Raw genomic sequence first — 13148 nt, 5'->3', positions numbered from 1 at the left:
TAAGGCCATGCAGGGAGGTTTAAACTGATTCGGGGGGGGGGGAGGGATCCTGAGTAGTGGGGCTGAAAGTGAGGGATGCATGGATGGGGACTGCAATGCACGGCATTGCAGAGGTGGGGTGGAGCAGGGTTTGAAATGTGTATACTTCAATGCCAGGAGTATTCGCAATAAAGTGGGTGAACTTGCAGCGTGGATCAGTACCTGGGACTTCGATGTTGTGGCTATTTCAGAGACATGGATAGAGCAGGGGCAGGAATGGATGCTGCAGGTCCCGGGGTTCAAATGTTTTAGTCGAAGTAGGGAAGGAGGTAGAAGAGGGGGAGGGGTAGCATTATTGGTCAGAGATTGTATCACAGTGTCAGAGAGGAGGTTTGATGAGGACTTATCTGTTGAGGTAGTATGGGCGGAGATTAGAAATAGGAGAGGAGAGGTCACCCTGTTGGGAGTCTTTTATAGACCTCCTAAAAGTTCTAGAGAGGTTGAGGAAAGGATTGCGGAGTCAATCCTGCTTAGGAGTGAAAGTAATAGGGCAATTGTTATGGGGGATTTTAACTTGACTAATATTGACTGGAATTGTTATAGCTCTAGCTCGTTAGAGGGGTCAGTTTTTGTTCAAAGCGTGCAGGAAGGTTTTTTGACTCAGTATGTAGACAGGCCAACTAGAGGTGAGGCTATATTGGATCTGGTGCTGGGAAATGAGCCAGACCAGGTGCTAGACTTGGAAGTTGGTGTGCATTTTGGTGATAGTGACCACAATTCGGTTACGTTCACCTTAGTGATGGAAAGGGATAGGCATGAACCTCGGGCCAGTGGTTTTAGCTGGGGGAAGGGTAATTATGAGGCTATTAGGAGAGAATTAGGAAACATAGGTTGGACTAGGAGATTACAGGGACTGGGAACGTCCGACATGTGGAGTTTTTTCAAGGAGCAGCTACTGCGAGTCTGTGATAGGTATGTCCCTGTCAGGCAAGGAGGAATTGGTAGGGCTAGGGAACCGTGGTGCACCAAAAAAGTTTCTTTGTTGGTTAAAAAGAAAAAGGAGGCTTATGTTCGGATGAGACGTGAGCACTCGGGTAGTGCACTAGAAAGCTTTAGATTGGCTAAGAGGGAGTTGAAGAGCGAGCTTAGAAGGGCTAAAAGGGGACATGAGAAGACTTTGGCGGATAGGGTTAAAGAGAATCCTAAGGCGTTCTATAGGTATGTCAAGAACAGAAGGTTGGTTAGGGCAAGTTTAGGGCCAGTTATAGATGGCAGAGGGAAGTTATGTGTGGAACCGGAGGAGATTGGTGAAGCATTGAACCAATATTTCTCTTCGGTGTTCACGCAAGGGGACATGAATATAGCTGAGGAGGACACTGGGTTGCAAGGGAGTAGAATAGACAGTATTACAGTTGATAAGGAGGATGTGCAGGATATTCTGGAGGGTCTGAAAATAGATAAATCCCCTGGTCCGGATGGGATTTATCCAAGGATTCTCTGGGAGGCAAGAGAAGTGATTGCAGAGCCTCTGGCTCTGATCTTCAGGTCGTCGTTGGCCTCTGGTATAGTACCAGAAGATTGGAGGTTAGCGAATGTTGTCCCATTGTTTAAGAAGGGGAACAGAGACTTCCCCGGGAATTATAGACCGGTGAGTCTCACTTCTGTTGTCGGCAAGATGTTGGAAAAAATTATAAGGGATAGGATTTATAGTTATTTGGAGAGTAATGAATTGATAGGTGATAGTCAGCATGGTTTTGTGGCAGGTAGGTCGTGCCTTACTAACCTTATTGAGTTTTTTGAGAAAGTGACCAAGGAGGTGGATGGGGGCAAGGCAGTGGACGTGGTATATATGGATTTTAGTAAGGCGTTTGATAAGGTTCACCATGGTAGGCTTCTGCAGAAAATGCAGATGTATGGGATTGGGGGTGATCTAGGAAATTGGATCAGGAATTGGCTAGCGGATAGGAAACAGAGGGTGGTGGTTGATAGTAAATATTCATCATGGAGTGCGGTTACAAGTGGTGTACCTCAGGGATCTGTTTTGGGGCCACTGCTGTTTGTAATATTTATTAATGATCTGGATGAGGGTATAGTTGGGTGGATTAGCAAATTTGCTGATGACACCAAAGTCGGTGGTGTGGTAGACAGTGAGGAAGGGTGTCGTAGTTTGCAGGAAGACTTAGACAGGTTGCAAAGTTGGGCCGAGAGGTGGCGGATGGAGTTTAATGCGGAGAAGTGTGAGGTAATTCACTTTGGTAGGAATAACAGATGTGTTGAGTATAGGGCTAACGGGAGGACTTTGAATAGTGTGGAGGAGCAGAGGGATCTAGGTGTATGTGTGCATAGATCCCTGAAAGTTGGGAATCAAGTAGATAAGGTTGTTAAGAAGGCATATGGTGTCTTGGCGTTTATTGGTAGGGGGATTGAATTTAGGAGTCGTAGCGTTATGTTGCAACTGTACACAACTCTGGTGCGGCCGCACTTGGAGTACTGTGTGCAGTTCTGGTCCCCACATTACAGGAAGGATGTGGAGGCTTTGGAGAGGGTGCAGAGGAGGTTTACCAGGATGTTGCCTGGTATGGAGGGGAGATCCTATGAGGAGAGGCTGAGGGATTTGGGATTGTTTTCGCTGGAAAGGCGGCGGCTAAGAGGGGATCTTATTGAAACATATAAGATGATTAGAGGTTTAGATAGGGTGGATAGTGATAGCCTTTTTCCTCTGATGGAGAAATCCAGCACGAGGGGGCATGGCTTTAAATTGAGGGGGGGTAGTTATAGAACCGATGTCAGGGGTAGGTTCTTTACCCAGAGGGTGGTGAGGGATTGGAATGCCCTGCCAGCATCAGTAGTAAATGCGCCTAGTTTGGGGGCGTTTAAGAGATCCGTAGATAGGTTCATGGACGAAAAGAAATTGGTTTAGGTTGGAGGGTCACAGTTTTTTTTTTTAACTGGTCGGTGCAACATCGTGGGCCGAAGGGCCTGTTCTGCGCTGTAATGTTCTATGTTCTATGTTCTATGTTCTAATCCACCCAACCTGCACACCTTCGGACACTAAAGGGCAATTTAGCATGACCAATCCACCCAACCTGCACATCTTAGGACACTACAGGACAATTTAGCATGGCCAATCCACCTAACCTACACATCTTTGGAGTGAGGGAGGAAACTGGAACGCCCGGAGGAAACCCACGCAGACACGGGGAGAAGGTGCAGACTCCACACAGACAGTCACCTGAGGCTGGAATTGAACTCGGGTCCCTGGCGCTGTGAGGCAGCAGTGCTAACCACTGTGCCACCATGTCACCCATACGAGGGTGCTGTTTTTGGATAAGAGACAAGGCTCTCCTAATGGGTGCAAAAGATCCCCTAGCATTCTTTCAAAAGAGGAGGAGAGGTCTCTTGTATCCTGGGCCAACATCGCCACCTTGCATCAACATCAGGAGAGCAGATTATCTGACAACGCTCTCATTCCTGTTTGCGGGATCTTGCTGTGTGCCAATTGGCCAAACCTCCATTGCAACAGTTGGCCACAATTCAAAAAGTGCAACGTGGGCTTTGAAAGGGGTTTGGAAATGTTCAGAGGTTGTGAAAATAAAAAAAGGTGCCAGGATCGCGACGAGATTCATAGAATCCCTGCAGTGCAGAAAGTGGCCATTCGGCCCATCGAGTCTGCACCCACCACAATCCCACCCGGGCCCGATCCCCATAACCCCACGTATTTACCCTGGCTAGCCCCCCGACACTAAGGGGCAATTTAGCACCAGCCACAATCCCGCCCAGATCCTTTCCCCATAACCCCATGCATTTACCCCAGCTAGTTCCCCCTGACACCAAGGGGCAATTTAGCATGGCCAATCCACCTAACTCGCACATCTTTGGAGTGTGGGAAGAAACCAGAGCACCCGGAGGAAACCCACGCAGGCACGGGAAGAATGTGCAAACTCCACACTGACAGCGACCCAAGCCCGGAATTGAACCCAGAACCCCTGGCACTGTGAAGCAGCAGTGCTAACCACTGTGCCGTCGTGCCGGAGAGGTTTGGTTTCAAAATGGACCTCACACTCTGGGACGAGGCACACCGGGAAGGGATCCCCTGGTAGCAGGGCCCGTCTGCAGCAGTGTCAAAGAGAAGCTCGCCACCTGAGCACGGAAACATGTTGCCTTCTCACCTCGGTTTCCTGGACTTTGTGGTACTGCCTGTCCCAGAGGATGACCTTGTGATCCTTCCCTCCGCCCGACACCAGCATTCCATCAGTCAGCACACAGAGACTGAATATTCCCCCTTCGTGGGCCCCCTGAATCGCCGACCTGATCCGGTTTGTGCCTACAAAAAAAGGGAAGAAAAAACAAACCACAGATTACACATCAGGAGGAAAGTCTTCGAGCAGGGTTACAGATATAGAAAAATGAATAAAAGATAAAACAGCGAATAGCAAACTAAACTACAGCCTCCAAAAGCAAAGGGTGTAATTCTTAGAAACATTATTAGAAACATAGAATTTCTACAGTGCAGAAGGAGGCCATTTAGCCCAACAAGTCTGCACTGACAACAATCCCATCCAGGCCCAATCCCTGAGATCCCAAGTATTAGGTGGATTGGCCATGCTAAATTGCCCCTTAGTCTCCAAGGATGTGCAGGTTAGGTGAATTGGCCATGCTAAATTGCCCCTTAGTGTCCAATGATGTGCAGGTTAGGTGGATTGGCCATGCTAAATTGTCCCTTAGTGTCCAAAGATGTGCAGGTTAGGTGGATTGGCCATGCTAAATTGCCCCTTAGTGTCCAAAGATGTGCAGGTTAGGTGGATTGGCCATGCTAAATTGTCCCTTAGTGTCCAAAGATGTGCAGGTTAGGTGGATCGGCCATGCTAAATTGCCCCTTAGTGTCCAAAGATGTGCAGGTTAGGGGGATCGGCCATGCTAAATTGTCCCTTAGTGTCCAAAGATGTGCAGATTAGGTGGGATTAGCCATGGGAAATGTGTGGGGTTACAGGAGGTAGGGTGCAGAGAAGACCTGGGTAAGATAATCTGTCAGAGAGTCGGTGCAGACTCAATGCGCCAAACGGTCTCTTCTGCACTGTGGGGATTCTATGATTCCAGCTGGCGAGCAGTGTGGGAAAAGAGGGATATTTCGGCTCTCTCGCAGTGCTGGTATCCTCCCACGGATCATCGGTTCTCGTGCGTTTAAAACTATCTCACTCCATCTCCTGGACAGAACACAGTGTGGCAATATTGGATAGGAAAATGGGATAGTAAGAAGTCTCACAACACCAGGTTAAAGTCCAACAGGTTTATTTGACAGCACGCGCTTTCGGAGCGCTGCTCCTTCACCAGGTGAGTGGAGGATTTGTTTCGCAAACAGGGCATATACAGACACGAACTCAAATGCCGCCCCTACTACCTTCTGCAGGAGTTCACCTCCGTTATCCTGATGGCAATTTACATCCCAACCCAGGCGGATGTGAAGATCGCACTGGACGAAATATACACCACTACGAATAGCCTTGAGACGAAACATCCCGAGGCCTTGTTCATCGTGGCTGGGGGACTCCAATCAGGCCAAGCTCAAGAGCGTTCTACCAAGTTACCACCAACACATCTCGTGTTCCACCACAGAACCATAGAACATTACAGCACCGAAACAGGCCTTTTGGCCCTTCTTGCCTGTGCCGAACCATTTCTGTGCCTAGTCCCACTGACCTGCACCTGGACCATATCCCTCCACACCCCTCTCATCCATGTACCTGTCCAAGTTTTTCTTAAATGTTAAAAGTGAGCCCGCATTTACCACTTTATCCGGCAGCTCATTCCACACTCCCGCCACTCTCTGCGTGAAGAAGCCCCCCCAAGGGGCCCAAACCAGAGGCCCAAACTTCCTTTGCTACACAAACTGTAAGCTGTGTTAAATTCTCCCTCAGTGTACCCGTAAAGGCACCAGGGTGTGGCAACGAGGGGATTTTCCAGTCACTTCATTGCAGTGTTAATATAAACCTACAGCGCAGAAGGAGGCTATTCGGCCCATCGAGTCTGCACCGACAACAATCCCACCCCAGGCTCTATCCTCATAACCACACACATTTACCCCACTAATCCCTCTAACCTACGCATCCCGGGACTACTTAGCACGGCCAATGCGCCCTAACCCGCATATCTTTCGGACTGTGGGAGGAAACCGGAGGAAACCCACGCAGACACGAGGAGAACATGCAAACTCCACGCGGGCAGTGACCCAAGCCGGGAATCGAACCCGGGTCACTGGCGCTGTGAGGCAGCAGTGCTAACCCACTGTGCCACCACTTGCGACACTAATAAAGTTTTCCCTTTAAACTTCTGAGGGAAAATATAAAGGCCGGCATTTTACCACCCCGCCCAACACGGGGAGCGGAGCAGGCGGGCAAAAGACCTTGGAAATATCCGTTGACCCCGGTTCGGAGTTTGCGTTTTGTGGACGAGAGAGACCGTAAAGGGGGCGGCACGGTGGCACAGTGGTTGGCACTGCTGGCTCACAGCGCCAGGGAGCCGGGTTCGATTCCCAGCTTGGGTCACTGTCTGTGCGGAGTCTGCACATTCTCCCCATGTCTGCGTGGGTTTACTCCGGGTGCTCCGGTTTCCTCCCACAGTCGGAAAGACGTGCTGGTTAGGGTGCTAAATTCTCCCTCAATGTACCTGAACAGAGTGTGGCGACTAGGGGATTTTCACACTAACTTCATTGCAGTGTTAATGTAAGCCGACTTGTGACGCCAATAAATATACTTTAACTTTAAAATCGCGCCCATAGAGCCAATTGTAGATTCTTAATTCTAGTCACCAGCCACCCAACAAGGTCATCCACCCCTCTGCCAAACGCAAAGTAAAACCCTTTCTCTCCACGTGGATTGGAGTTGACGGATTTCGGGAAGCAGGATGCGGGAACACTTAACGATTGCATGACCGGATGGGAGAAACCTCCTCACCTTTGGCCCAGACGATCAGGTTCCCACTCGAGTCACCGGTGATCGCGTCCCCGTTCTCGGAAAAGGTCAGGCAGAGAAGGTATTTGGGTTTCTCCTGCTTCTGTAAAACGGAATTTAAATAGAAAACTGAAGCCATCGACAATAAAAGGAGGAGGCCATTCGGCCCATCGTTGGGTACATTCATTCGATACGTAGAGACCGGGACGACAGCACTGGGTACGAGTTTTAAAATGGTGTTCCTTTGTTGAACGGAACTTAAAAAATGAACAGGACAGAAGCAAAAAGAAAGGGAACTTGGAGACTGGCTCATAAGCCAGTCCCTCTACAACCAAAAACGTGTCCGGAGGTGAACAGTCTCTAAGAACTAAACTGAACCAAACACGCAAAAACCAAAATATATTTCAATCCTTATCTCGTTATTGGAAGTGTTTTTCACATGCTCTCCCCGTCTAGAAAAGCAATCTTCGCAGCTGCTGTTAGCCCGCATTGTGTACCCGTCAGGAATGCAGCCAATTTTCGGCTAACAGATCATTCTCCATGCAGTCAAGTTCGCTACAATTGTCCAGCTCAGCAGGTGTCAGTTAACCCCGATAGTCTGGGACAGGGACCTCCAAACTACGGCCCGCGGGCCACATCCGGCCCGCAGCGGGCCGCTTCCGGATCGGAGTTTGGAGACCGCTGGTCTAGCATTTAAATGTCATTGCGCACACGCAGAAATATCTTAAAATGAAGTCTTTGCACAGACTGAAGCAAACAGGATGGTGCATACATAAGATCCCTCACCCATCTTGCTAGCTCTTTGTAAATCGTCCAATTCATCCTGCACTCTCTGTGGTAAGCCACTGTTAGCTTATTGCCTGTGTGTGTGTGACATGCCTGGACATGCCCCTGCTGGCCCTGCCTGAGACCCCTCCCCCCCACTGGTCCAGGTATAAAGGTGACTGCTCCCCACCCCCCTGCCTCAGTCTCGATCAGTTCATCGGCATGGGTGTGCCCCAAGTCTTTTGCGAATAAAAGCCTATTTGTTCTTGCATACAAACTAGTCTTTGCTCGATTGATAGTGCATCACTCTCCCTACAGCTCTTCAAGTTGTCTCCTTCAAGGTTTATCCAATTCCCTTACGAACAAGTTAGTGTTTAATCTATGATTTCCCATTTAGCCAGTACATTCCAGATCACCATACTGAACCTTTAGTTTTTAAAGTTTTAATTTTTTTTCAAGTTTATTTTATTAGTGTCACAAGTAAGGCTTACATTAACACTGCAATGAAGTTACTGTGAAAATCCTCTACTCGCCACACTCCGGCGCCTGTTCGGGTACACCGAGGGAGAATTTAGCACCTAACCAGCACGTCTTTCGGACTGTGGGAGGAAACCGGAGCACCCGGAGGAAACCCACGCAGACACGGGGAGAACTCTGCACAGGCAGTGGACTAAGCGGGAATCGAACCTGGGATCCCTGGCGCTGTGAGGCAGCAACGCTAACCACTGTGCCACCACGCCACTAAAAGTAAAATCATCATAGTCCCAGATGACCTGGAGCTGCTTTCCCCTTTGAAGGGGAGAGCTGACTTGGGGTGTTTTAACCCGAGGGTCACCACACCTCAGGCGAGGGGCAAGGTTGAGAAGACAGGGCCTTCATGAAGAACCGCAGCTGGTACGGGAATTGAACCCGCGCTGTTGGTGTCGCTATGCCAACAGCCGCCCAGCCAACTGAGCTCACCCAACTCGCCAAATCAAAGTGGAGACTTCAAAGCTGCCAGCCATCCAATAAGTTAACAGCTCACCGGAGCAGGATTTGATTTGATTTATTATTGCCACACGTATTGGGACACAGTGAACAATATTGTTTCTTGCGCGCTATGCAGACAAAACATACCGTTCATAGAATACATAGGGGAGAAGGAGAGGAGAGAGTGCAGAATGCAGTGTCACAGTCACAGTTAGGGTGCAGAGAAAGATCAGCTTAATATAAGATAGGTCCATTCAAAAGTCTGATGGCAGCAGAAAAGAATCATAGAATCCCTACAGTGCAGAAGAAGGCCATGCGGCCCATCAAGTCTGTACCGACAACAATCCCACCCAGGCCCTATCCCTGTAACCCCACATATTTACCCTGCTAACCCAACTGGCACTAAGGGGCAATTTAGCACGGCCAATCCATCTAACCTGCACATCTTTGCTCACTAAGTGGCAATTTAGCACGGCCAATCCACCTAACCTGCACATCTTTGCTCACTAAGTGGCAATTTAGCACGGCCAATCCACCTAACCTGCACATCTTTGGACACTAAGGGGCAATTTAGCATGGCCAATCCATCTAACCTGCACATCTTTGGACACTAAGGGGCAATTTAGCATGGCCAATCCACCTAACCTGCACATCTTTGCTCACTAAGGGGCAATTTAGCACGGCCAATCCACCTAACCTGCACATCTTTAGATACTGAGGGGCAATTTAGCATGGCCAATCCACCTAACCTGCACATCTTTAGATACTGACGGGCAATTTAGCATGGCCAATCCATCAAACCTGCACATCTTTGGACACTAAGGGGCAATTTAGCATGGCCAATCCACCTAACCTGCACATCTTTGAAGAAGCTGTTCTTGAGTCGATTGTTGGGACGTCCTTCTGAGATATGGGATGGGGTGGGGCATCGTGCTTTAAACTGGAGTCGCACCCCCCCTGAATTAAATTGCTGCTGCCCAGCATGAGGGTGGTGGGAGGAGGGAGGGCGGGGGGGAAAGAGGGAGGGGAGGAGTGGGGGGGGGGGGGAGGAGTGGGGGGGGGGGGGAGTGCGGGGGGGGAGGAGTGGGGGGGGGGGAGTGGGGGGGGGAGGAGTGGGGAGGGGGTTACTCCACATCCCAAATCCTGGCGATGAGACCAGTTCCAGGAGCAGGCATGTGGTGGCAGTCCAAATTCATCCATGCTAGGCCGCGACTCTCCCACCGCGCCCTGCCTCCCACCGCGCCCTGCCTCCCAAAGCCCCGGCCAACCCATTCTGGGTGAGCAGTGCCACTCACCTCAAAGATGCCCTGTTTCTTAGACAGGGTGCTGCCTTCCATTGTCCAGAAGTAAATGTTGGATTTGCCGCAAGTGACGATGAGGTTGGGCTCGGTGGGGTGGAAACTCGTAGCGAGCACTGACTCATTGGAGCACTGCAACAACACAAACACCACAAAGTGGGCAAGACTGCGATTAGAAAGCCCACCCTCCACCCACCCCCCCCCCCCCGCAAACCCTCAGAGTAAGTCACAAGGAAAACACCCTTACCAAGGCCACAAGGTATCATCATTACCAGAACACAAGAAATAGCAACAGGTGGAGACCATTCGGCCCATCCAGCCTACCCCGCCATTCAACACCGTCACGGCTGATCTTGGGCTTCAACCCCATTTACCCGGCCCCTCCCATAATTTCCTGAGAGACTCAACATCCGTCCATCCCAGTCTCAAGCCTATTCAACGATGGAGAACCCACAATTCGGTGTCTTTTGTTATTGCAATGGAGAGGGATAGGGCCGTACGGCAGGGCAAGGTTTACAATTGGGGGAGGGGTAATTATGATGCGATTAGGCAAGAATTAGGGGGCATAAGTTGGGAACAGAAACTGTCAGAGAAAGGAACTAATGAAAAGTGGAACTTTTTCAAGGAACAAATACTGGATGTCCTTGATAGGTATGTTCCTGTCAGGCAGGGAGGAAATGGCCGAGTGAGGGAACCATGGTTCACAAAAGAGGTGGAATGTCTTGTGAAAAGGAAGAGGGAAGCTTATGTAGGGATGAGGAAACAAGGTTCAGATGGCTCGATTGAGGGTTACAAGTTAGCAAGGAATGAGCTGAAAAAGGGGCTTAGGAGAGCTAGGAGGGGACATGAGAAGTCCTTGGCGGGTCGGATCAAGGAAAACCCCAAGGCTTTTTACTCTTATGTGAGGAATAAAAGAATGACCAGAGTGAGGTTAGGGCCGGTCAAGGACAGTAGTGGGAACTTGTGTATGGAGTCAGTAGAGATAGGCGAGGTGATGAATGAATACTTTTCTTCAGTGTTCACCAAGGAGAGGGGCCATGTTTTTGAGGAAGAGAAGGTGTTACAGGCTAATAGGCTGGAGGAAATAGATGTTCGGAGGGAGGATGTCTTGGCAGTTTTGAATAAACTGAAGGTCGATAAGTCCCCTGGGCCTGATGAAATGTATCCTAGGATTCTGTGGGAGGCAAGGGATGAGATTGCAGAGCCTTTGGCGTTGATCTTTGGGTCCTCGCTGTCCACGGGGATGGTGCCAGAGGACTGGAGAATGGCGAATGTTGTTCCTCTGTTTAAGAAAGGGAATAGAAATGACCCTGGTAATTATAGACCGGTTAGTCTTACTTCGGTGGTTGGTAAATTGATGGAAAGGGTCCTTAGGGATGGGATTTACGACCATTTAGAAAGATGCGGATTAATCCGAGATAGTCAGCACGGATTCGTGAAGGGCAAGTCGTGCCTCACAAATTTGATAGAATTTTTTGAGGAGGTAACTAAGTGTGTTGATGAAGGTAGGGCAGTTGATCTCATATACATGGATTTTAGTAAGGCGTTTGATAAGGTCCCCCATGGTCGGCTTATGATGAAAGTGAGGAGGTGTGGGATAGAGGGAAAGTTGGCCGATTGGATAGGTAACTGGCTGTCTGACCGAAGACAGAGGGTGGTGGTCGATGGAAAATTTTCGGATTGGAGGCAGGTTGCTAGCGGTGTGCCGCAGGGATCAGTGCTTGGTCCTCTGCTCTTTGTGATTTTTATTAATGACTTAGAGGAGGGGGCTGAAGGGTGGATCAGTAAATTTGCTGATGACACCAAGATTGGTGGAGTAGTGGATGAGGTGGAGGGCTGTTGTAGGCTGCAAAGAGACATAGATAGGATGCAAAGCTGGGCTGAAAAATGGCAAATGGAGTTTAACCCTGATAAATGTGAGGTGATTTATTTTGGTAGGACAAATTTAAATGTGGATTACAGGGTCAAAGGTAGGGTTCTGAAGACTGTGGAGGAACAGAGAGATCTTGGGGTCCATATCCACAGATCTCTAAAGGTTGCCACTCAAGTGGACAGAGCTGTGAAGAAGGCCTATAGTGTGTTAGCTTTTATTAACAGGGGGTTGGAGTTTAAGAGCCGTGGGGTTATGCTGCAACTGTACAGGACCTTGGTGAGACCACATTTGGAATATTGTGTGCAGTTCTGGTCACCTCACTATAAGAAGGATGTGGAAGCGCTGGAAAGAGTGCAGAGGAGATTTACCAGGATGCTGCCTGGTTTGGAGGGTAGGTCATATGAGGAAAGGTTGAGGGAGCTAGGGCTGTTCTCTCTGGAGCGGAGGAGGCTGAAGGGAGACTTAATAGAGGTTTATAAAATGATGAAGGGGATAGATAGAGTGAACGTTCAAAGACTATTTCCTCGGGTGGATGGAGCTATTACAAGGGGGCATAACTATAGGGTTCGTGGTGGGAGATACAGGAAGGATATCAGAGGTAGGTTCTTTACGCAGAGAGTGGTTGGGGTGTGGAATGGACTACCTGCAGTGATAGTGGAGTCAGACACTTTAGAAACATTTAAGCGGTTATTGGATAGGCACATGGAGCACACCAGGATGATAGGGAGTGGGATAGCTTGATCTTGGTTTCAGATAAAGCTCGGCACAACATCGTGGGCCGAAGGGCCTGTTCTGTGCTGTACTGTTCTATGTTCTATGTAACCCTTTGGGGTGAGAGAATTACAAAGATACTCAAAACCCTTTGAGTGAAGGAATTTCTCCTCGGAGAATAGAATATTGTGGAATTCCGACAGTCCAAAGGTGGTCATTCGGCCCATTGAGTTGGCACAGATTCCCCAACAGAGTATCACATCCAGGCCCTCTCCCGGCAACCGCACCCTAATAATCCCCCTAACCGGCACATCTTTGGACACAAAGGGGCAATTTAGCATGGCCAATCCACCTAACCTACACATCTTTGGACACTAAGGGGCAATTTAGCATGGCCAATCCACCTAACCTACACATCTTTGGACACTAAGGGGCAATTTAGCATGGCCAATCCACCGAATCTGTACATCTTTGGACACTAAGGGGCAATTTAGCATGGCCAATCCACCTAACCTACACATCTTTGGACACTAAGGGGCAATTTAGCATGGCCAATCCACCGAATCTGTACATCTTTGGACACTAAGGGGCAATTTAGCATGGCCA

The 13148-nt window shown here is 49.3% G+C and overlaps 1 protein-coding gene across 1 annotated transcript in view; it reads right to left on the bottom strand.

The window, feature by feature from the left end:
* Nucleotides 1-13148, bottom strand: part of eml2 (EMAP like 2) — an 83158-nt gene that overhangs the window by 39109 nt on the left and 30901 nt on the right. Inside the window, exons 8-10 of the mRNA XM_078241740.1 lie at nt 9956-10090; nt 6930-7029; nt 4149-4303 (exon numbers count right to left, since the gene is read on the bottom strand). Coding sequence (XP_078097866.1) covers nt 4149-4303; nt 6930-7029; nt 9956-10090 — 390 coding nt within the window. The remainder of the gene's footprint in view (nt 1-4148; nt 4304-6929; nt 7030-9955; nt 10091-13148) is intronic.

Source organism: Mustelus asterias, chromosome 24, assembly GCF_964213995.1.
Source record: "Mustelus asterias chromosome 24, sMusAst1.hap1.1, whole genome shotgun sequence".
Lineage (NCBI taxonomy): Eukaryota > Metazoa > Chordata > Chondrichthyes > Carcharhiniformes > Triakidae > Mustelus > Mustelus asterias.
The sequence above is the reverse complement of the archived record's forward strand: the minus strand, read 5'-3'. Positions and strand labels throughout refer to the sequence as shown.